This window comes from Budorcas taxicolor, chromosome 3, assembly GCF_023091745.1.
Source record: "Budorcas taxicolor isolate Tak-1 chromosome 3, Takin1.1, whole genome shotgun sequence".
Lineage (NCBI taxonomy): Eukaryota > Metazoa > Chordata > Mammalia > Artiodactyla > Bovidae > Budorcas > Budorcas taxicolor.
This window is the reverse complement of record NC_068912.1, coordinates 43,879,238-43,904,063: the sequence shown is the minus strand read 5'-3', so window position 1 is coordinate 43,904,063 and position 24,826 is coordinate 43,879,238. Positions and strand designations below refer to the sequence as shown.

Below are 24,826 nucleotides of genomic sequence, written 5' to 3'. Positions count from 1 at the left end.
GTTTTGTTTAGTTTTCTTTCTACTTGAGATCATTTTTAATTGTGTATCAATATTTCCATTTGTAAATTGCCTAGGCTTCATGGTCTATGGCTCCTCCTGAAATGTTTGACTCTTTTTCAACAAATATTTACAACAGTTTTTCAAGAATTTTTTTCAAGATTTTTAAAAATCTACTTTCACTGAAGTGTAGTAAACCTGTAACTATACCCAGTATTCTTTTCTGTGAATATTGGGTTAGGGCATCCCTTTCCTTCAAGGTTACTATTATCTGCACTTCACCAGTAAGTTCTGCATTGTTGATAGTATTTAAATCCAAACAATTAGCTTCTATTATTGTTCTTTGAGACCTTAAACAATGAAAATATCAGCAAAGATAGTCATGAAGTTATAAGATACTGCTACCAGAATGTATCTGAAACCATTTGCCTAACTGAATTGGCCCAATTCGCCAAGTTCTATTATCAATAATATCTCATTGGTCCCCAAATAAACTTCCATATGGATTCCATTCCTCCAATACCCCTAAATGTAGATGCTTCATAAGGTTCTGTCTTTAGCTGTCCCTTACTTTTCATAAATATATCTCTTGTCATGCTTTGAGATAGTCTCCTAGTCTCAGCTATCCCTTCCAAAACTCTGGCATATTTATCTCCATTTCTCACTTCTGATCTCTCTTCATCTAACATTTCAACTACCAGCCATATTACTCCACCTAGTTTTCCCAAAGACACCTCATACTTGCTGTGAAGCACCATCTTTCCTCCCAAACTCTCTTTTCCGGAAGTACCTATTTCAGTTAATGATTCTACTCTCCTCTCAGTCACCTGGGCATCAAAGACTTGTACTCCCATTTGACCTCTTCCTCTCCTGCATCCATGCATTATCAGTTGCCAAGTCCTGCTAATTTTAACTCCTTGGTATCTCTGACATCCACACCTCCTGTTACCTCTTGTTCCAGCCCTCTTGATTTTATGTATGAGTTGTAAATGATTATCCCCTTCAAGTTGTCCTCCTTCAATATCTACACAATCAGGCTATTTTAAACTTCTTAAAATGTAGTTTAAACTCTATTATTCCTCTCCCTCTGAAAATCTTTCATTACTCTCTATCTCAACATGTAAATTAACCCTAAACTTCATGCCCTGCCTTTCAGTATTTACTATTGAGGATTTATCTTCATGTCATTTTCTTATTGTATTTCCCACTACTCTCTGTTCAGCAATTTAGATTCCAGACTTTTTATTTCGAATAATGTCCCAATTTTCTACATCAGGCCTTTGCTCACAATGAGCTTGAATGCCTTTCCTCCCCGCCCTCCAGTGCCCTGGCAACTACCCAAAGTATTATTTTATTTGGATGCTTCTTCAAAGCCTCTTCTAACCATATCATGATCTAGATAGCATGATCTAGAGTGCATCTAGATAGCATCATTTCTTGTCTCACCTCGACTCTCACCATACCTCACTTGTGCCTTAGTGATGACATTTATCACTTTATTTCTTATAGGTCCCTGCACAAATGATTTTCCTTCTTTAGAACAAGTAACTTCCTTGGTGAAAGTATTTACTTCTGAGTAATCTTCAAACATTGAACAACTCTTGCATTGCCTTGACAAAAGGATTTGTACAGAAGTCACTAACTATTGAATAAATTAAAAATTTAATAACTCAGGACCAATCCTGCCATCTTGATAGATTCAAGCATTTTTGAATATTAGCTAATTGTTAACCAGTAATACTTCTAAAATACTCACACTCTTATGTATCAGGATACTTTTATCAAGTATGTGATTGCAATAATATCAATGCATCATAGACGGTTGCAACAGCTATATAGCTGTACACGCTAAATAAATTTTCAAAACAGTTAAGATGTAGGCCTTTATAGATTTAAAATTTGTGGGTGTCAGCTGCTAAAATATTCCAGTTTAGACAGCTGAACATCTAGGCAATTGGTCATTGAACAAATGTCTTTATTAGTTGAACACTGGAGAAGTAAACAGTAATATAAGTTATTCATATTGGTTAACATCAATAAATATTGATGTGTTGGATTATGATAGGTGTATATAGAGATGCTTAAGTTTCTGGGGAAATTCTTGGAAGCAGATGGCATTTCACATCTATTAATGTTTGTTCCATGATAATCTGAGAAGTAATTGGCTGACTGTAATAAATTTTGGTATACTAACAATAAAACTACATGACATCTTAAGCTTAACTTATAGTTTCAGTTCAGTTCAGTTCAGTCACTCAGTCATGGCAGACTCTGTGACCCCATGAACCGCAGCATGCCAGGCCACCCTGTCCATCACCAACTCCCAGAGTTTATGCAAACTCATCTCCATTGAGTTGGTGATGCCATCCGACCATCTTATCCTCTGTCGTCCCCTTCTCCTCCTGCCCTCAATCTTTCCCAGCATCAGGGTTTTTCAAATGAGTCAGTTCTTCGCATCAAGTAGGCCAAGTATTGGAGTTTCAGCTTCAACTTCAGTCCTTCCAATGAACACCCAGTACTGATCTCCTTTAGGATGGACTGTTTGGATCTCCTTGCAGACCAAGGGACTCTCATGAGTCTTCTCCAACACCATGGTTCAAAAGCATCAATTCTTCAGTGCTCAGTTTTCTTCATAGTCCAACTCTCACATCTATACATGACCACTGGAAAAACCATAGCTTTGACTAGATGGACCTTTGTTGACAAAGTAATGTCTCTGCTTTTGAATATGCTGTCTAGGGTGGTCATAAATTTCCTTCCAAGGAGTATGCATCTTTTAATTTCATGGCTGCAATCACCATCTGCAGTGATTTTGGAGCCCCCCAAAATGAAGTCAGCCACTGTTTCCACTGTTTTCCATCTATTTTCCATGAAGTGATGGGACCGCACGCCATGATCTTAGTTTTCTGAATGTTGAGTTTTAAGCCAACTTTTTCACTCCCCTCTTTCACTTTCATCAAGAGGCTCTTTAGTTCTTCACTTTCTGCCATAAGGGTGGTGTCATCTGCATATCTGAGGTTATTGATGTTTCTCCTAGCAGTCTTGATTCCAGCTTGTGCTTCATCCAGCCCAGCATTTCTCATAATGTACTCTGCATATAGGTTAAACAAGCAGGGTGACAATATACAGCCCTGATGTTCTCCTTTTCCTATTTGGAACCAGTCAGTTGTTCCATGTACAGTTCTAACTGTTGCTTCCTGACCTGCATGTAGGTTTCTCAAGAGGAAGGTCAGGTGGTCTGGTATTATAGTTTACCCTGCCATAATAAAACTAAACTGTTACCATTAGTTTTCAGTAATGCTTATAGATCTTCATGAAATTTGGCAAAAGGACAATAATTTGCAGTTGATGAATATCTTACGAGGAAAATGTACTCATATCTTAAAATAGAATCATGCCTATAACATTAGAAAATTACCTTCTTAACTACCTACGCTGACCTGAGAAAGGCATCACATTATCTCTGAGTGACAAAACATTGGGATTCCTTAGCAACCCTTCTATAAGCATCCTGTTGCCAAAACACTTCAGATGCCCTGTCTCTACACACAGCTTTCATTATGTTATTACTAACCCAGGATGAAACGACCAGCACAAACTGGCTACCAGCAGGGGTGGGCAATCATTGCTGGGTTCAGTAGTCATGGTCACACATACATAGTGTGCTCTTCTCTAGGGCTGTCCGTGGAGAGAGGGGGACAGCTCCACACCAGCACGCAGGGAACTGAAAGTGTATGTACGCCTTTCTAATGAGAAGCCCCTCCAGGACTGGCTGTCCTGGCACTGCCAACACACCTTAGTGGTTCACAATAGGCAGGACAACCGGGGAAGCTGACTAATTTCCCACTCAGGGAAATAATGTAGCGAATTAGCTAAGAGGCTGAACTCTAAATTGCCTGGGTTCAAATCCTGGCTCTGCCACGGTGGTATTTTTAGTCATTAAGTCATGTCCAGCTCTTTGTGACGGCACGGACTGTAGCTTGCCAGTTTCTTCTGTGGAAGGGATTCCCAGCAAAAATACTGCAGTAGGTTGCCATTTCCTTCTCCAGGGGATCTTCCCCACCCAGGGATCAAACCTGCATCTCCTGCATTGGCAGGCAGATTCTTTACCACTGAGCCACCAGGCACCAGCTGTGAGAACTTGGATTGGTTAATTAATCTCTGGAAACTTCCATTTCCTCTTCTATAAAATGAAAATTATTACACTATGTCTTTGTTATCATAACTAGTAAGTGTAATATTATTATATCTCTCTTATTATGACTATTAAGTGAAATAGTGCCTGAAAAATACTTACCCAAATGTTTAGCACAATAAGTTTAAAATATTACTAAGATTTGCTCAATAACAGTTTCAAGATATAGTGAAGAATTGACTCAAAGAGATCTTCACAGTTTTTACTCCTAAACAACCAGATTTCATCCAAATAAACAAGTGAATCTGAAAACCCAGGCTTGTTGCCAAGCTCTTTTTTTTCCTTCAAAAGAACTGTTCATGAAATTTAAAAAAAAAAAAATACTGTTAAGGTCATATACGCTTCTTACACACAAAGAGAAACATGACATATATTTGGACAGCAATGTACATTCAAATGAATTCTGTTACATTCAATAAATGTACCTGAATTTATACACCAAAAAGGAGTTTTTATCTTCAAAGGAGTTACACCAGGAAGCCATGCACTTGTTTCCATATTGCTGCCAAATATTTTTGGAGCTCTTTCTAAATTACCTTCTCAGCCTGTTTCAAATTCCTTTAGAGGTCTTTATTGGCAACAAATGTTTACCTTTGGGAGTTTTCCAATTTGAAAGCAGATTTAGCACCAATTTTTATAAGTAAGATGGAGGATAATGTCACCTCTGGTCAAAAAATAAGGAAATGCTGGCCTTTTTGCATGGCCTGTAAAATGTCTCAAACAATTCCAGACAGGAAAGTTCTAAAGCATTTCAAACCAGTGGAACCATTATCAGAGTTAATGTGTTGCTTTCTGTGTGATTAATAGGTTATGTGCTTATTTACTTAATTTTATTAAACAAATACTTATGGAACACTATGCGTCAAGCATTGTTCTTGGAGCTTTCGCATATATTCGCTCCATTAAGGCTCATGTCTAGGCCGTAGGTACCCTCACTGCCTCCATTTTACAGATAAAGGTAGTGAGGCACTAAGTTAAGGATTTCGTCCCAGGATGCATAGCCAGTAAATGGCAGAGCCAGAAACTGAAGCCAGGCTTTCTACTTAGTATCAGGCTATATCTATTAAAAAGTACAACTTCTGTATATCAACAGTTTTGCCCCCTGGGGTTTTAAGGTATTGTAGTTTAAACTTGTGACTTGCATTTCTCTAATAATTAGAGATGTTGAGCATCTTTTCATGTGCTTTTTAACCATCTGTGTGGCTGCTTTGGAGAAATATCTATTTAGATCTGCCCATGTTTCGGTTGGGTTGTTTGTTTTTTTTGATACCGCATTAGCTGTTTTGTATATTTTGGAGATTAGTTCTTTGTTGGTTGCTTTGTTTGCAAATAGTTTCTCCCATTCTAAGGGCTGTCTATTTGTTTTATTTATTATTTCCTTTACTGTGCAAAAGCTTTTAAGTTTAATTAGGTCCCATTTGTGTGGTTTTATTTGTAGTACTTTAAGAGGGGGATCAAAAAAGATCATGCTGTGATTTATACAGCGTTCTACCTATGCTTTCCTCTAATAGTTTTTATGGTCTTACCTTTATATCTTTAATCCATTTTGAGTTTATTTTGTGTATGATATTGCTGCTGCTGCCAATAAGTCGCTTCAGTCGTGTCCAACTCTGTGTGACCCCATAGACTGCAGCCCACCAGGCTCCCCCATCCCTGGGATTCTCCAGGCAAGAACACTGGAGTGGGTTGCCATTTCCTTCTCCAATGCATGAAAGTGAAAAGTGAAAGTCAAGTCGCTCAGTCATGCCCGACTTCGCGACCTCATGGACTGCAACCTACCAGGCTCCTCCATCCATGGGATTTTCCAGGCAAGAGTACTGGAGTGGGTTGCCATTGCCTTCTCCAGTATGATGTTAGGGTATGTTCTAAACTGGTACAGCCACCATACACCAAAACAGTATGGAGGTTCCTTAAAAAACTAAAAAGAGCTACCATATGACCCAGCAATGTCACTCCTGGGCATGTATCTGGAGAAAATCATAATTTAAAAACATACATGCACCCCAGTGTTCATTGCAGCACTATTTACAATAGCAAGGCTATAGAAGCAACCTAAATGTCCATTAGCAGAGAAATGGATAAAGAAGATGTGGTACATACATACAACGGAATATTACTCAGCTAGTAAAAGGAGCATTATAATGCCATTTGCTGCAACATGGATGGACCTAGACACTGTTATACTGAGCAAAGTAAGACAGATAGAGAAATAAACATATGATATTGCTTGTATGCGGAGTCTAAAATAAGCCTACAGAAGAACTTATCTACAAAACACAAATAGAGGTACAGATGTAGAAAATAATCTTATGGTTACCAGGTATAAGTAAGTAGGGACAAACTCTCCTTTGGGATTGGGATTGACACATACACACAACTATATATAAAACAGATAACTAATAAGGGATCTACTGTGTAGCACAAGAAACTCTGTTGAATACTCTGTAATGATCTACATAGGAAAAGAATCTAAAAAACAAAAGAGTGGGCATATACATATCCATATATAACAGATTCACTTTGCTGTACCCATGAAACTAACACAACACTGTACATCAATTATACCCAATAAAAATTAAAAATAATAAACCAATAAATAAAATAAATACTAAATAAACTAATAATAAAATAATAAAAAGATACTATATCTCTCCATGAATTTTTTTGGCCTCTGCTAGAAGTCCTCTTAGTGTTAACATGCATTATCTGATCTTTTTTTCTCTCTCTTCCCATAGCAACGTTTACAGGAGGAAACCGTCACATTTTCTAGCTCCCTAGTGTTCTAATGCTCTGTAGGCTATCCTGTTTTCACACATAAGCAGCTCTTTTACCCAGCAGCTTCTTCAGTCTTGCGCCAAAAACACTCTCTCTCCTCACAATATTTCCTCAAGCTTATTTCAAAACTCCCACCTTAAAATTCACAGTTTCCATTGCATCATTCAGTAGCTCAATCTTGCTAGACTCAATGGGGAAGATAGAAAAGATGAAGGGGGAAGGAAAGTCATTAAAATATTTTTAAATTCTCTTTGAAAAAGCTCTTTATATCATTTTCCATCAGTAAGATGCTTTGCATATCCCACTTCACTTTCTTTTGCTTTGAAATAAGGGTTTCCAAAGCTGCTTCATACCAATGCCAAGAGCATACCACTGGCCAGCCATTCAATAATGACAGCATCCCCAGGAAACATACTTAAGCAAATTAGAAAAACTGATCATGCTGGAATATTTTTTATTTCAGGATAAAAGAAAAATACAGGAAGAAATCTCACAGAAGCGTCTGAAAATAGAGGAAGAAAAATTAAAGCACCAGCATTTGAAGGTAACCCATGACTTTAACTTCATTTCAGTGATTCTGATTCAAATATTCTAATTGCACTCAAATTTCAATAGTAAAGATGCTTTAAAGAAGGAAAAAAATCCCAACAGACTTATACTAACATCTTAAGAACCATAGGGGAAGAATAACAAGCTAGTATTATTTGCATAGGAGACTAACACCTTCTGGCAAACGTGGAAAATTGAAAATATGGCTTTATTACTTTTATCCTTTATTACTGCATTTCCTCATTTTCTTGGTAACCTGAAGAATTCAGTCTTAACACTTTGGCCCTAAGTACAGTCTTACTTATTATCCATTGGGAGTGGATCCAGCTGGGAAGTTCCTTTTGAAATCAATGAAAGGCCAGCCTTTACCCAGGGGGTGTAAAGAATAACTGTCTGGCCTGCTCAAAGACATTCACATTTAAGAGTTCAGTGCAGAGGACTCAGTGTTGTCTGAATGTGGTTCAAGGTACTGTTTATTTTGTTTTGACAAAACATGAGATCATAACCAAAAATAAATCTCCATTTTTAAAATCAGACCTTACATCTTTCATGGGTGTGGTCATTTTGTAATAAAAGCACATTGAGTCTCAACATTTTATTATGTAGCTTAGTCACAGGATGCAACCCAATGACAAACAGGAGCTCCTTGTGAACAGGCCTAAGCAGGAAACTATTTATCTGGCAGGACTTCTATCAGTGGACGTAAGTCCCTCAATGAAACAGTGCCACATATTCATGGGGTCTACAGTCTTTTGCTAAGCTTGTTGAATTCTGCTAAATCCATCTTTCTGATGGATCAAGTAATCACCTCTTGAGAGAAGAGATACAATTTAAGATTCCAGTTAGCTTCATTTCTCTGGATTCTGTTCGCTTCTTCACTCCTATTCAAATTAACATTTCCAATGTTTGATGAATAATTTCAAAGTATAGTCAGCCTGCTATCCTTACAGTATAACACACTGAATTTACCTGAGTAGGAGATATAGTCAAGAAATTCAATGTGTACTCCCAGAAAAATCAATGAAATAACAGATTTTACCAAGTTATCTTGGTACAAGTCAAATGAAGTCGAAAACATATATACAACAATATTTGAAATAGGCAATTTCTAACTGCAAAATCTTTTTTCCTCTCTCTCTCCCTTTCTCTCTCTCTCTCTCTCTCTCTCAAACACACACACACACATGTATTTTGTATCTTACAGTGAACTAATTACCATTTCTGAGTAATTTCTATCCTTGCAGAATGGGTAGCCAAACATCAGAAGAGTTCACATTAGGAGAAAAGGTTAATATATCTCCTCTGTTCATTGTAGGAAGTAAACTGCACACAGGAAAATTCTAACACACTGAGAGGTCCATTTCTGAGCTGATGCTTCATTTCAATACTTAACCCTCCCCCAAAAAAAGTCTGAAAAGTAATCTATAATCTTCTCTATAGGTTTGCCTTCTGGAACCCAGGAGATCTCCTCTAATACAATTCAGTCATCAAAGCATGTTTTATGCTTTGGACTGCAGTACACAGCTGTGCAGATTGTATACTGCGTAAAGATACCCGAGAGACGGGGGTGCTGAAATCCTGCACAGTTCCTTGGAACTGTGCACCCTAGGATAGGGCTGCTTCTGTCTGGGCGAAGTTTCTTTCTCTCTGCACAAAACTGCAGTCCACCTTCCCAAGCCGTGCACTGACCTGGCCAGGGAGGAGTGGGGAGCTGTACCATCTCCTAATTTGCATGTTCATGCCTTAGAGAACACAGTGGCCCTGAGAGTTTCAGCCCTTCTGCTTGCAACTTAGTGGGAAACTCCAGGTTAAATAAATAATTAGGACAAGTTAAATGATGTTTTTTAAAATTTAAACATAAGTATAAACAGCAATTTTTTTAATCTGGGGTGGTCAAAAAATGTTCTGTTAAAGGTATGGGATTTAACCTGAGTCTTAACAGATAAATAAAAAGTCTTTTGGTCAATAAGCATTTATTAAACAAGCACCTATTATGTGCAAAGCACTAAGCTGAGCAGTAAGAATATAAAATATGTTTGATCTGCACCCTTAAAATGGTAACAGACACCTGAACTGATAATGACATTTATCATTTATACTGTGATGAGCACTATATTTGAGGCATCAACTGCAAAGGGAACATAGAGAGAGTGGCTGTTCCAGTAATCATATTCTTCCAAGTTCTGCAGAAAATGGTTGGCTATTCCAAAGAGCAACTAGGCATAATTCCACAACAGGATTCAAAAATGTGCAGAAGTATTTTAAAAATTGATTCTAAAATATGTTCACCAAGTCAAAAAAGCTCTGTTGGCTTCTGCAATTACATCTTTCGTTTTCTTCTTCATCTACTTGTCTCCATTCCAGTGACCATCCTCAGCACTTTCCTGGTTGCAAATTATTTCATTAGACTTCAGCAACCCATTTTAAAAAAGACAGATGTAAATATTTCCAAAGTGCTCCTTCTGTATCAACAGCACACACACACTTCAAAAGAGTTGTGGGAATTCACTCTAATATCCTATAGGTCTGGAACTTGACATTCATACCAATGACTTTCTTGGAAAGGAGTTTCCAGGGCCATTAGCAGCATTCTCACATTCAAACACTCCTGAGGCTTGTTCACTATGTATCATCAGAGCTTAGTATCATGATCACAATCTCATGCCACCTAGAAATACACTAACCTAAGCATACTCAACCTAGAAAACTTTTCTTATCTGGAAGTCTATTTAAATCATGGTATAAAAAACTAATTTATTCCTAAAGTCTCTGTAACTGCTGTGTAGAATATAGAAGTGCTGGGAAAAAATTGCCAAAAGATTTACTACATGTATGTCACTTATATTTTCATTTAGTTGCTATAGATTTTGATCCTGAATGTCATTGCTGTGAAATAGATTCTATTCTATTCATCAGCCTCACAGACTGAAGTGTAAGTCTAAATTGTGACATAAAAGAAAAAAAAACTGTTGTGATTACAATTTGTATCATATCATGTTGATTGCCCATCCAAATTACATATTTTATATTTAGATGCAAAAAATTCTCTGCCAGAGTTAAATAAATCCTGAATTATGAATGAAGTTTTTAAGGGTAAAATTAAAATTACTTTTAGTCCTATCCAGACTGAGAACCATGAATGAAGCCCAAGATAACCTAATTCTGTCACAGGAACCATTCACCACCCACTGTAACTTGGCATCATGAGACCATCCCATCTGAGTATTTCTTATAGTGATGTGGAGGTAATTGACTGAAACTATCCTTATAGGTGGTTTGTAAGAACTGTAATTTACTTTGATGGTTGTCATCTATCTTCTTTACTGTGCATTAGCTATTATCATACTTCATCAAATAAAAATAAACTAAAATCAAGGTAAATTCTTAAGTGCTTATATACTCAGATTTTCTTGACATATTATCAGGAGATAAATCTTGACCTTTATTAATAATACTTACTGTGTCTGTGGGAACATATTTTTATAAACAACTAAACAACTATAATTAAGGGAAAAGATAACATTGGGAGAAAGAATCTGGCTACAAATTGCAATAATACAAACTGCTCTTACAGGGTGTGCTGTCCACATGCAATTGCTTGAAACTTTGAAAAAGCCAACACAAATATGATGATCTGGGGTGAGGTTATTATTGATTTAATAATAGGCTCTATAGGCTATTAGAACTTCTATAGGCTTCCAGGCCCTCTCACTGTTTCAACTAGAACAGACCACATTTCATCTACTCTATAAATTGTAATTCCAAATAATATGTATTTGCAATCAGTACAATTTTTTAATGTCCTTTGGTAACTATATAACCCAATCGACTTGTTTAACTTTCTTTTAAATTCAGAGATATTTGTAATCCAGTTGTATTAATTCTAGTATTAAAAAAAATTATTCTTACTTGCTTTCATTCTAATCGTGGTGTTAGAGAAAGAAGTCTCAAAATAATAAGGAAAATTCTCATTTTTCTCTCCTCACCATTTTAGACACAGTACGTGCCCAGGGAACAATCATTGAACAAATAATTTTAAAGTGGATTAGATATATAGTGATAACACTTTTCTTCAGGGAGAAAAAGAGAAACTGAAACTCTTTGAAAATAATATTTAACAGTTTTTGCTTGAGACATGGACAAGAAGCTAGCTAAAACTTCTCTGAAATGTATAGGTCTTCTTCATTTGCTTTGTCTTCTGAAGCTCAAGTCCAGGAATGTAATTCTTTCATGAAAATTCAAGGAGACTTTTTTCCATCTGATGAAACATAAATCTTTTTTGTTTTGTTCAAGTTGACAGGAGTTCAACTCACCAATATTTAAACATATTGATGAATTTTGTGGATTATATTATTGGGACAAGTAGGGGGCTGAACTGAAGGGATATCTAGAACCTAAAGAGGTTCTCAGAAAAAAAAAAAAAGGATGCTGGGTAGGTAAAACAATAAATGTCAACCACAGAGACTATCACTGAATTAGTTTAAGATACAATAAAGGAAAGGAAACTGAAATCACTCAGTCATGTCCGACTCTTTGCCACCCCATGGACTGTAGCCTACCAGGCTCCTCAATCCATGGAATTTTCCAGGCAAGAGTACTGGAGTGGGTTGCCATTTCCTTCTCCAGGGGATCTTCCCAACCCAGGGATTGAACCCAGGTCTCCTACATTGCAGGCAGATACTTTACCGTTTGAGCCACCAGGGAAGTCCTTTTAAGATACAAAGCCATCTCTTGTTTTGCCCACCAATTAAATTAATTCCACAAAAGTTTTTTTTGTTTGTTTGTTTGTTTTTTTTTTGAACAGTCACTGTGTGTTGTCACTGGGATACATAGCAAATGGCTTCAAGGAACTTGTTACTTTGACATCAGATATGCATCCATCAACCCAACAAATAATATTAAGGCACTACCATGATAAGTTTCCTATATAATGTTAAACACACAGTAAACATAGAGTAGATGTAAATATTGGAGAAGGCAATGGCACTCCACTCCAGTACTCTTGCCTGGAAAATCCTGTGGACGGAGGAGCCTGGCAGGCTGCAGTCCATGGAGTTGCTAAGAGTTGGACACGACTGAGCAACTTCACTTTCACTTTTCACTTTCCTGCATTGGAGAAGAAATGGCAACCCACTCCAGTGTTCTTGCCTGGAGAATCCCAGGGACGGGGGAGCCTGGTGGTCTGCCGTCTATGGGGTCGCACAGAGTCGGACACGACTGAAGCGACTTAGCAGCATCAGCAGCAGCAGCATGTGATTCTGAAGAAAGAGTTCTCTGAGGGTGAAGTGGGTCTGTCAGAGAGGGAGGGATGCAGGGGTAGAAAAGAGAGCTCCATAAAGAAATAGGACCTGAGCTAGACCTTAGAATATGCATAGGACTTAGATATATAAACACTGGCTTTATAAGAGGATCAAGAAGGGTGCAAAGTAGGAAACTATCAGATTTATTCAGGCAAGGCAGTGAGAGAAAAAAATTCTCTTTAATATTTCCACTATTAAAAATAATAAGTTTGAAAGCATTTGGAATTTGCTTTTGGAGATTTGGAATGTTTGATTGATATAAGAACATTTCTTTATGTTTCCTGATATCAGAAAAAGGCTTTGAGGGAGAAATGGCTTCTAGATGGAATCAGCAGTGGAAAAGAGCAGGAAGAGATGAAGAAGCAAAATCAACAAGACCAGCACCAGATCCAGATTCTAGAACAAAGTATCCTCAGGTATGGCCCTCTCTGAGATTCTCCACAACTACCTTTAACTTGACTTTGTCCCAGATTGAATGTATAAAAGCCATTCTCTTTTGTAGGCACATAATCAGATCTTCCAATTGAAATTCTGATAAAGACTATGAAAACACACCACAGAGCAACAACATATATTTTGCTGTAAATGTCCCCAACACATAAGACCACGAAACTTATTTTTTAAATACATATGGGTGACTTACTCATAGCTCTCAGCCCATTTTGTCATCTACAAAATGGTATTAATGACATCTATCTTTCAGAAGTATTGAACAGATGAAAAATGCATGTGCTAAACTATTAGCAGCTACTTGAATTCAGCAAAAGATCAAAAAACAATTCTTCACAGCCTCAACCTTCTTTCTCTCTCACCTTAGGATAGGTGATGGTTATAAAGGCGTGTGCAGACACGCTCCGCCTTATCACCTCTTCCCAGGCCCTCCCCAGTCACAACCATGCTACTTTGGAAGAGAAGAGACTACAAGACTACTTCACTACCGTTTTCTCTCTTCTACTTCCCTGGTTGGTCATGGGGCTTGACTTCACTTCTCAATGTCTTTCCCTGCCCATAATTTACAATTATCAATAGTAAAGTGTCAGCAACTTCCGATATAGCGAATAAAGTTTTTAATTGGCATGGTTTCAAATGAGGTGTTGGACATGAAAAAAACTGGAGAGCTCAAATAAAAGATGGGATTATTAATATTATTAAAAAATATAAATAAGATAAAGGAAAGAGATGTAAGAAATGTCAAAAATCATTTTTTAACCCACACATAGAAAAAAAGATGGAATTTTTTTGGTGGTATAATAATGACAATAATTTAAAGCCTGGACATCTTTAAAACATAAGTAACTTTCAAAACTTTACTCGCTACAAATTTGTTATCTTTAGTGAGGACCATAGGAAAGATCTAGAAAATAAAAATATCCAGTATTTGTGCTATAACCACTTTTTGTCCAAACGCACCACACTGTGCAATCAGATTGCATTAGGCCTAAAACTGACAACATGGAAAAGGACTTTCTTTTCTCAACTGATTTTTATTTTACTAGCTTAATTTCATACACTTGTGAGTTTAATAGCTAAAATCATTTACAGTTCATTCTTATTCAGATGTTTTTTAAATTAAAAATTCTTTTAAAGTTATATCTTGTCACTGAAATGTTTATATTTATAAACCTCTTAGCTGTTTGTTCAAAGATACATCTGCTTCTAAATGGCAGATAGGATATACTTCAAAAAATAATTCAATAAATGAATTCTACAGTTAGGAAAACTTGATTATTCATAAAGCATCTCTTAGCAAAAGCTTCCTAACAAAGTCTGGTTTCGCTGATGATTGCTTTCCTCATTCCTCCATACACAATTCTTATCTCTGAAGGAACCCTGAATTTAATCCCCGTAAACCCTCATCCTGTACAGATACATTCTTGCTTTCCCTCAGAGCCGCTTCTTTGAAGTCTTTCCACATACTGAACACCTCCAACTTTCTCTGCATCTGATGAAATTGAAGTGGCTACGTATACTCAAACTCCATTAACAAGTTTGGCTGCTTTCTGAGTAATCCCAGAGAATTTACTAGGACTCTCCTGATTGCTTTCAGGCCTTGCCTGAATGCTCTGAGAAGCACATAAGCTTCTAGTAGTTTTGGTAGCGACTTGCCCAGTTACAGCTCCTATGTGACCAAATAAGGAAAGAAGGAAGTGGAGAGAAGGGAGAAGAGGGAGAAAGGAAGGAAAAAATAAGAAAAAGAAGGAAGAGGGAGAGAACTGAGAGGCATGAGAAGGAAAATGTTTTTGCTGAGTCATATTATGCACCAGGCCCTTTGTATATATCATCCCATTTAATTCTTATAACCCTGTAAGGCAGGTATTATAATCTTCACTTTTTAAAGAGAGACTAAAGAACTCACACTGTTAGGAAGTGGCAAAATAAGAAACCATCCAGTGCTGCCTATAAGATAATGGCACACAGCAACCTCTGTGAACTGAAAAGCCGTGATCTTATTGGAAGTTTTTGAAGCATGTAATGTCCCTTGGTTCTCCTTTCTCTACAAAGCCTTTACAACACTTGGGACCTTCTTCTGCACCCAGTTAATGTTTTTGTTGAATTACCAATTAAATGTCTGTTTATTATCCAATTTCTGGCATCTCATTGAGGCTTTATTTTAGATCTTTAGAATGTCATTAACCCATCAGTGCTCCTTTATTGGAGAAGGCAATGGCAACCCACTCCAGTACTCTTGCCTGGAAAATCCCATGGACAGAGGAGCCTGGTGGACTGCAGTCCATGAGGTCACTAAGAGTCAGACACGACTGAGCAACTTCACTTTCACTTTCCACTTTCATGCATTGGAGAGGGAAATGGCAGCCCACTCCAGTGTTCTTGCCTGGAGAATCCCAGGGATGGGGGAGCCTGGTGGGCTGCCATCTATGGGGTCGCACAGAGTCGGACACGACTGAAGCAACATAGCAGCAGTAACAGCAGCAGCTCCTTTATTAACACCAAATGATTTTAATCCTCAAGTATAAATAATAATAGCAGTAATTGTTGGTTCTTAAATAGCCTTGTGTAATTTATAAAGCAGTTGGACTTCCATTAAGTCATTTAATATCCACAGCAATCCTAGAATGAAAGCATCAACACCTCCATTTACTAGATTAGGAAATAGGCTCAGAGAGGATAAGGGACTTCTTTAAGATCACAGAGCCAGTAGAGGATAGATTTGGGTCTCAATACAAGTCGGGTTCAATGCTCTCCAGCTGCAAAATTAATAGGGAGCTGTAGGAATAAATGCTCAGAAAGCAGTAAAACACCTAACAGCAGACTGCATTGTTTAAGGAATAGGCTTAAAAAGATGTATTTGCAATGATCTAGTAATGAATTTACATCGTTGTGACTCATAATGGCATGTCTATCTTATTTAAAATCTTCAGGGAACAGAACGTTCTAAGGCAACATACAGAGACAAAAAATACCTATCTGTGCTTTGACAGTATTAAGCAGCCTCCGCTACTGCCCAGCATTATAGAAATCACGTTCCAAAGCAGCTTTACCTGGTAACTGAACAATTTCTTCACAGATATTTCCAAAGCTGCTAAATAATCAGGTGCATGTTTTAAAATTCATTCTTTTTCAGAAACAACCACCCACAGTACTTAAGGAGCTTTTATTACTGCTAAATACAGTACATTTTCCTGTAAGCTCTGAATGGCAACCAACTGATGAGGCTGAACTAGGCAGAGCCGTCTTCTTTCCTTAAGCAGAGGAGGTATCTCCATCCCTGGATGTGATTTATCACTAACTTAGGTGCCTGCTTAAGGGTAACATTTGCCATCTGCCTCTCGGCTACAGGATAAGATTTTAATAGGAACATCAAAATAGAAATGTTGCTATTACCTCAGAGACTGTAGCAAAGCCAAACTACCCATGAAGTGTGCATTTGTTTTACATCCATGGTTTCATGAGATCAGCTGAAAAAGCATGGTCTTTGACATTCAAATCCCTGTTCTGCCAACCATAGTTCACAAGCCTGGCCACGTTCTTTCATCCCTTCAGGCCTCAGTTTCCTCTTCTGTAATAGCAGACCATCATAAGCCACTTCACAGGGCTGGGGTGAATGAAGCAACTTCAAGAGTGCCTGATTCATGGTAGGCGTGCAAAAAACATTAGATACTATTTCTCACTAGGAAAAAAAATAATTTAAATAAGGACAGTGCCTGGAGCATTGGAGATTTTCATCTTACGGCCAAGACTTATTTCTTTGCACTTTGCTGGTGGCTCAGTGCAATGCAGGAGACTTGGGTTCAATCCCTGGGTCAGGAAGATCCCCTGGAGAAGGAAATGGCAACCCACACCTTTCTTTATGCTAAGACAAAGAATCTTTTTCTTTGAGTAGTCTAAGGTTATCCCCCAACTACGATTCTTTCCATTTGGAAAATAATTAATTGGTTTTCTTTACGGTTTGAAGACTAAAATATTAATATCAGATAATTTTTACAGTACATTTGTTGTAGACTAGGCACTGTACTATGCACTTCATTTATATTATTTCATGGATTCTCACAATCATTTTATGAGACAGATAACATTTAACAGGTGAGATTTATAGAGGTTAGCTTGCTCCATGTCATACAGCTAAAAATTTAAGAGCCAGAATATAAAATCAAATTAACAGTCCTAATCATAAAAACAAACGGTGTTCAGGATCCACAGCGAAATTTTCCAAAAGTTAAATCCTGTAAAAGCTATTCTCTGTAGTATTTTTGGTCTTCTCAGGTGATGTTAGCAGTAGTAAAGAGCCCGCCTGCCAATGCAGGAAACCTAATGAGGCATAGGTTCGATCCCTGGGTCAGGAAGATCCCCTGGAGAAGGGCACAGCAACCCACTCCAGTATTACTGCCTGGAGAATCCCATGGACAAGCAGGCTACAGTCCATAAGGTCGCAAAGAGTTGGACATGACTGAAGCAATTTAGCACACATGCACAGAATTAATTTCCAATCCATGCTATGACTTCACTCATATATGCATCATTTTATAGAGATTTATATGATTTTATCATATTAAAAACACTCATAGGTTCCCTGACTCACACATAACCTTTAAGTAAAGTATGTCTGCACATTTATCCTCTTGCTTTTCCTTTCAGAGAGAGGCAACATTTCAGAAACTAAGTGGGTTTCCATGGTTTTTGTTTCTGAGTCACACTTCAGCTCTGGAACAATATTCATGAGCACTCTGCCTGGTGCCCTGATTAATACCTCAGGAGGAAGTGTTCCCAGGAGAAAAACTATATTGAACATCTTCTGAATCACTTTGTTCAAATTAGGGTTTCAATTTGCCTCCCTAATGAGCCCTTAGGGTGACCACTGAACCATTTACTTCCTGACGGTAGGCACAGGTGCAAGTCCAGCACTGACTTCTCAATCCAAACATCCATGTGCACAGATTGTTGGTGGCTTAGAAATCCTGTTTTGTCACTTCTGCTGCTTTCCTCCATAAAATACCTACAGCCAAAAGACAACACAAGCACCAAAAAGAGTCCACAGGAACTATGTCATTCACTTGCCAGGTTCTTCTTTGCTATCCGGCTACCCTGAGGTTCTCCAGGACTCCCTCTGCCAAACTGCCTTGCACGAAGCTCCCTACCAGACACTAGCTATTTTCTGAACTGTGTCCAAAGACTCCTGACTTCAACTGGAGCACACAGAGTGCCTGACAGAAATGTCATAAGCATAAAATGCAAAAGGTTAACTGTCAAGGAAAATGATACAAATACATTGCATTCCCTTTGAGAAAGATTATCTACTTGTGATTAAATGTTCCTGAGTAAGAATTTTTGTTTTGATATTCCAAAGTACCCTTCTGACCTTCTGCCTTTCCTTAATGCACTTTCATTTGTCTCCAAATAGATAGAAACTGCCTTCCATGTATAGTACTGATAGGAAGGTGCATGTGAAGCACTGGATTTCTATGGGATTGCATATCATGAGAAAACCTGGAAAGCAGGCTGTTACAGTAGCTATAGGCATCCCACATGACTTCCACAAGAAGTCTTTTTTCCGTAAGAAGAATTCTTCCACAAGTGGAGACAGAATAGTAGAAAATGCATTCTGCTCAACAGTATATAAAGCAATAATCTACTCAGTTAACTCAAAAGATGGCAGGTGAGATTCAGTTTCAAAAGGAACCCAAGCATTAATGCAGTAATATAAGTTAAATGGCTTTGTTGCTGGTTCAGTTCAGTTCAGTTCAGTCACTCTGTCATGTCCGACTTTTTGGGACCCCATGGACTGCAGCTCGCCAGGCCTCCTTGTCCATCACCAACTCCCAAAGTTTACTCAAACTCATGTCCATTGAGTCAGTGATGCCATCCAACCGTCTCATCCTCTGCCGTCCCCTTCTCCTCCTGCCTTCAACCTTTCCCAGCATCAGGGTCTTTTCCAAAGAGTCAGTTCTTCACATCTGACTCAAAGTATTGGAGTGGCCAAAGTACTGGAGTTTCAGCTTCAGCATCAGTCCTTCCAAAGAATATTCAGGACTGATTCCCTTTAGGATAGACAGGTTGGATCTCCTTGCAATCCAAGGGACTCTTGAGACTCTTCTCCAACACCACAATTTAAAAGCATCAATTCTTCGGTGCTGAGCTTTCTTTATGGTCCAACTCTCACATCCACAGATGACTACTGGAGAAACCATAACTTTGACTAGATGGATGTTTGTTGGCAAAGTAATGTCTCTGCTTTTGAATATGCTGTCTAGGTTGGTCATAACTTTCCTTCCAAGGAGTAAGCATCTTTTAATTTCATGGCTGCAGTCACCATCTGCAGTGATTTGGGAGCCCCAAAAAATAAAGTCTGACACTGTTTACATTGTTTCCCCATCTATTTATCATGAAGTGATGGGACCGATGCCATGATCTTAGTTTTCTGAATGTTGAGCTTTAAGCCAACTTTTTCACTCTCCTCTTTCACTTTCATCAAGAAGCTCTTTAGTTCTTCTTCACTTTCTGCCATAAGGGTGGTGTCATCTGCATATCTGAGGTTATTGATATTTCTCCCAGCAATCTTGATTCCAGCCTGTGCTTCATCCAGCCCAGCGTTTCTCATGATGTACTCTGCATATAAGTGACAATATATAGCCTTGACGTGATTCTTTCCCGATTTAGAATCAGTCTATTGTTCCATGTCCAGTTCTAACTGATGCTTCCTGACCTGCATACAGATTTCTCAAGAGGCACGTCAGGTGGTCTGGTATTCCCATCTCTTTCAGAATTTTCCACAATTTGTTGTGGTCCACACAGTCAAAGGCTTTGACATAGTTAATAAAGCAGAAGTAGATGTTTTTCTGGAACTCTTGCTTTTTCAATGATCCAGCAAATGTTGGCAATTTGATCTCTGGTTCCTCTGCCTTTTCTAAATCCAGCTTGAACATCTGGAAGTTCATAGTTCACATACTGTAGAAGCCTGGCTTGGAGAATTTTGAGCATTATTTTACTAGTGTATGAGATGAGTGCAAATGTTGCTGGTTATGGTTTATCAAAGCTGAGCTCATTATTATTTCTATCCAAATTTAACCCCTACCTAATGCTCTTGTTTCCCTGTGCAAACCAGTTATCCCTTAATGAAATGAATGTCTCATCAACATACTGATACATGCTACATGGAAAATATTGCCTGCTAAATATCTCTGCCTTCCTGCTCTGACCTAGCCAGCCACATCTAACATCACAGTGCAGGGAGACAGACAAGCCGCTCTTCTGTGACAACATAAGAGCAAAATTAAAGAGAAAAAATTGGCAAAAAGGGAGGAAAAAAATCCCCACCATTTGTTTCTTCTTAAATTTGCTGTAGCCTGGAAACACTCAAGAAATTATTCTGAGGCAATTATTTGAGTTGAAATCATTCCAAGCATGTTTTTCACTCCGCATATTTGACTAACTGGCTTACAGATTTGTAATAGTTCATCTGTTGTTGTTTTCAATTTCCCGGATATTCTGATTATTTTTAACTCAAAAGCTTTTTAAATTTAACAAAAGAAGCTATTAACCAAATTTTCAGCAAAAAAAAAAAGAGGGAAAAATCTATCTCTCCCACAAAAAAGTACAACTCCTAGCTATGACTACATAGCTTAATGAAGGAATGATGGATGAGGGATGGATGGATGGACTTGAAAATACTACATATATGAGAAGACCATCTCAAGACTAGACAATAACTTGGACATCAATAAACTAAAAAGGAAAGCTTTGAATTAAAAAAAAATAGTGTCCTTGGATCTGAGACCCTTGTTGATGGCATGTTTTACCATCTTGTCATCATTTTACCTTCTAACCTTTCCCCCTTTTTAATGCGCCTTTTTCTTATATTCACTTCCCAGCATTCTCTTTTGCTCATACTTGCCAATCTCATGTATATGTTAGTAGAAATAAGAATTTAAATGTTCACCTAAAATAAACACTCCCCGACAACAATGGTAGGCTAAAAGGCAGATTAGAGTCACCTCTGAGACTGCTCCCATCACCCGATTGCAATTCAATAATAACAACTATCCTTTACGGAGTACATATTACATAATAAGCATTATTTTGAGAATGACAATTCTTTGGGGGAAATCTAATTAAGCTTGTTTTACACATAAGATCACTAAAGCACAGAAAGCCATGAACCTTATAACAGATGACCTAGAAGTCTCATACAGTCACACACAGATCTTTCTGACTCCAGACCTTGTCCATCATGTTTCACACTGCTTATTCCTTATTTAATAAATAATGAGCATTTATTAAAAACCTGCCGCATATGTCTTTATTCTTCCAGAAGCAATTCAAGAATCATAAACTCCTCAAAGCAAATCTTTATGTGTGTTTACCTCTGTTTACATTCTTTAACTTTTCAAAGAACTCTGACATTAATTATCCCATTCAAAATAATTTTCAGTAACTTGAAACACAAATTTAAGGCTGTTATCAGGGATGTCATAGAACTATGACTGTGAGTAAAGAAAGAACAAACAACTGAACAATCCGGAAAGTGGGAAGAGCGTTTGTTTCAGTTATCCACCTTCCAGGTGGTGGGCATGAGGAAAGAAGGCTCAGAAGCAGAGACTCATGTGAGAGAAAGGCTCTATGTTACCACGGGGCCTAGGCCTCCCCATTCCCCAGGAGAGTCCCCAGAGACTAAATTTACAGCTCGGAAAACTTCCACACCACCCCCTTGCAATGCCTGTTTTGTCTGACATAAAGCAAATGTCACTTAGTTCATTTAGACCACCCAAGGCTAACTGGTCTTTGTTGGTTATTCTATGTTATATTGAGCTTGGGTTTTATATTTTTGGTGCTCAAATAATAAGAGTCCTGTTCTTGGCATCAAGTATGAACAATTAACACTAGGAGCAAAGTAAAAATGAAGTGAATAGAAGTGAAAAATACAGTGCCTTCTCTATAATACTTTTAGAGATAAATGTTAAGGGTTACAAGACACAAAGCCAGTAATTATTTCTGAATGGAGACAGTCACTGGCTGTATATATCACTGAATATGTTTTGTTATTTTGTAATATACAAGTAGTATATTCACTAAAATATTTTTCCCTTATGACTTATTTTTTTAAGGAAAAAAACTTTCCAAAATCATGGATAAGTGTATCTGCAGTTAACTTCCCATGACCTAGCTACAACAGTATTTGAAGGTCACTCAGGAAATTCATGCCACCTATGTAGAGGTCAATTTGAATTATTATTATAGTTATTCAGCTCTTAATAAGTGTTTGGCATGTCCTGCAAGGTTCTCTCCAGGCTCTAATTAAAACCACACACTCTGCTTCTGTCTGGCAGAACATTTGAGAAGCTCAAAAGTAGCCAATTTGCCATATCACACCAACATCCAGGGTGTGGGTTTATTTGCATTCATTTGAAAATTCCATTTGTAACTTGGACATAAAAGCACCTGATTCTCTGAAAACCAGTTTGGTGTCTTGTTTTTCATGGCACACGCAACCCTTAATTTACAAAATACTCTGAGTAAGAGGGTTTGCTTTTCTGCTAAGTCATTCTCTTTTGACATTACCTGCCTACCAGGCAGTTTCAAATCATGGGAGTATTGTCTGCCCATAAGATAATTGTTAATATTTATAAAGTTATATTAGGAGATAATATTCACCCATGCAAAAACTGCCCCCATGTAAGTATAAGTTATTCAGTTTTTCTAAATATCTACTCTGTTCCCAATTATCAGAGCAAACTGACACTTGTTTCAATGTCCCTGTCAGCCCAGCTCTCCGCCTGGAGTTATCTTGAAGCTATTGTGCTGTATTTGCTCGTCCTGTTCTTCAGTGCTCAGGATTAGAGGCAGTAGATCTGGCTTGGGGAAAACAGTGTTTGCTGTATGCCAAATGCCCTTTAATTCTCTGGCAGACTTACCCATGGCATGTGATTATTTGCACTGGTGAGTTAGAGCTTTCTTGTTATACCCATGCTCTTGAGCAGGGGCTGATTGTAAGGCAATTCTTCTCCTATGTCCATGCAGAGGGGTAATCTCCATCTTTTTTGATATATTTTTGTTTCAGCTTGGTGAATAAAATGTGCCTGACATTTAAAAGTTTGTTAAATGTTTGATGAAATTTATTGGACCTCAACTTTAAAAATAAAACAGCCTATATTCATCTGGATGACATACCTTTAATTTTATTGAGAAAATACAGCTTGACATTCTCATTGGCCACATTATCTATACAGATAAAATATCTATAATCTCTGACCCATTATAACAATGTAGCTGCCCATGATATGTGATCAACATACTATAGTCAAGAATATCTGACTGAAGTCATCAGCTGTATGTACTCAACAGTATCCATTGCAATTTGAGCTATTTTTAGATCAGTTATGATTAAAAGATAAAATAAGATTTCCTTTTTTCATTGCAAACCTTAGCCTTTCAGTATTAACTAGTTATTGCCAACACAAACCATGTTAGATTTGATGTGTCATTTAGAAACACATAAATTCTTTAACTACCAGGAGCAAAAACTGATTTATTTTCTATTTTTACTGGTAAACTACCTAAAGCATAATATACTAATGACTAATTCTGCAAATCAACAAAAAAGTTCTGAAAAAAAATTCATAAAATTTGTCACATCAAGATTCATCCTCCATAAGGTTATGTAATAATTTGCACACTGGTTTTATTGCTTAAAAGACTCTAGAAGAACAGTGGCTTAAACAATATTAGAAAGGTTCATTTTCCTCCTACACATACCGATCCTAGCTGGGAGAAATTCAAGGGAGGGGAGCAGCAACGTTACATAAGATGATCAAGAAACCCTGTTTCTTTCTGTCTTGTTGTTTTGCTACCATCTAAGAGATGCCCTTGGTCAAGATCAAAGGAAGCTGACCTCACCACGTCTGCATTTCAGCTTAGGAAGGGGAAGATAAATGGAGGGCAAACAGCTCTATTTTAAGGATATGACCTGAAAATTGCAGAGGTCACTCCTGCTAGTATCTTATTGGCCAGCATTTAGTCACATGATATCATTTAAATGCAAAGAATGGGAAATATAATCTGCAGCAGAGCAGCAGAGAGACAAATAAAACTCCGGGAGTTTTATTACTAAAAAGAACAGGAGGAATGGACTTGGGGTGAGCGTATGGAATCAGCAGGTTGTCAAGGCAGACTAGCACATTCTTTCATGAATTAGACATCATTTATTAAACAGACACTATCTCATAAATATTATGAATATTCTAAGAATGCTGAAGCACTGTTATTGTTTTCTGACTAGAACCGTATTTTCAAGAATGGATGTGTCCCTGAAGCTATAGTAGCACAATGCTTGCTCTAAAATAATTGATATTAAGGTTGAAGATCAAATCTAAAAACGGACCTGGTAGATTTTCTCTTTCACTAGATTTGTCAGAGATGGCCCTCCTCTCCTTAGAAAACTGAGGAGGAGCCAGGGGTAACTAACCCTTATTGAAGAATTTCTCTATGTCAAACCCTGTGCTGCTGCTGCTGCTGTTGCTAAGTCACTTCAGTCATGTCTGACTCTTCGCGAACCTACGGA

At 37.8% G+C, this 24,826-nt stretch overlaps 1 protein-coding gene across 1 annotated transcript in view; it reads left to right on the top strand.

Moving 5' to 3' along the window:
• The window catches only part of PALMD (palmdelphin), a 59,289-nt gene that overhangs the window by 17,799 nt on the left and 16,664 nt on the right, over positions 1–24,826 (top strand). The window contains exons 2-3 of the mRNA XM_052637419.1: positions 7,431–7,511; positions 13,108–13,232. Of these exons, the coding sequence (XP_052493379.1) occupies positions 7,431–7,511; positions 13,108–13,232 (206 nt within the window). The remainder of the gene's footprint in view (positions 1–7,430; positions 7,512–13,107; positions 13,233–24,826) is intronic.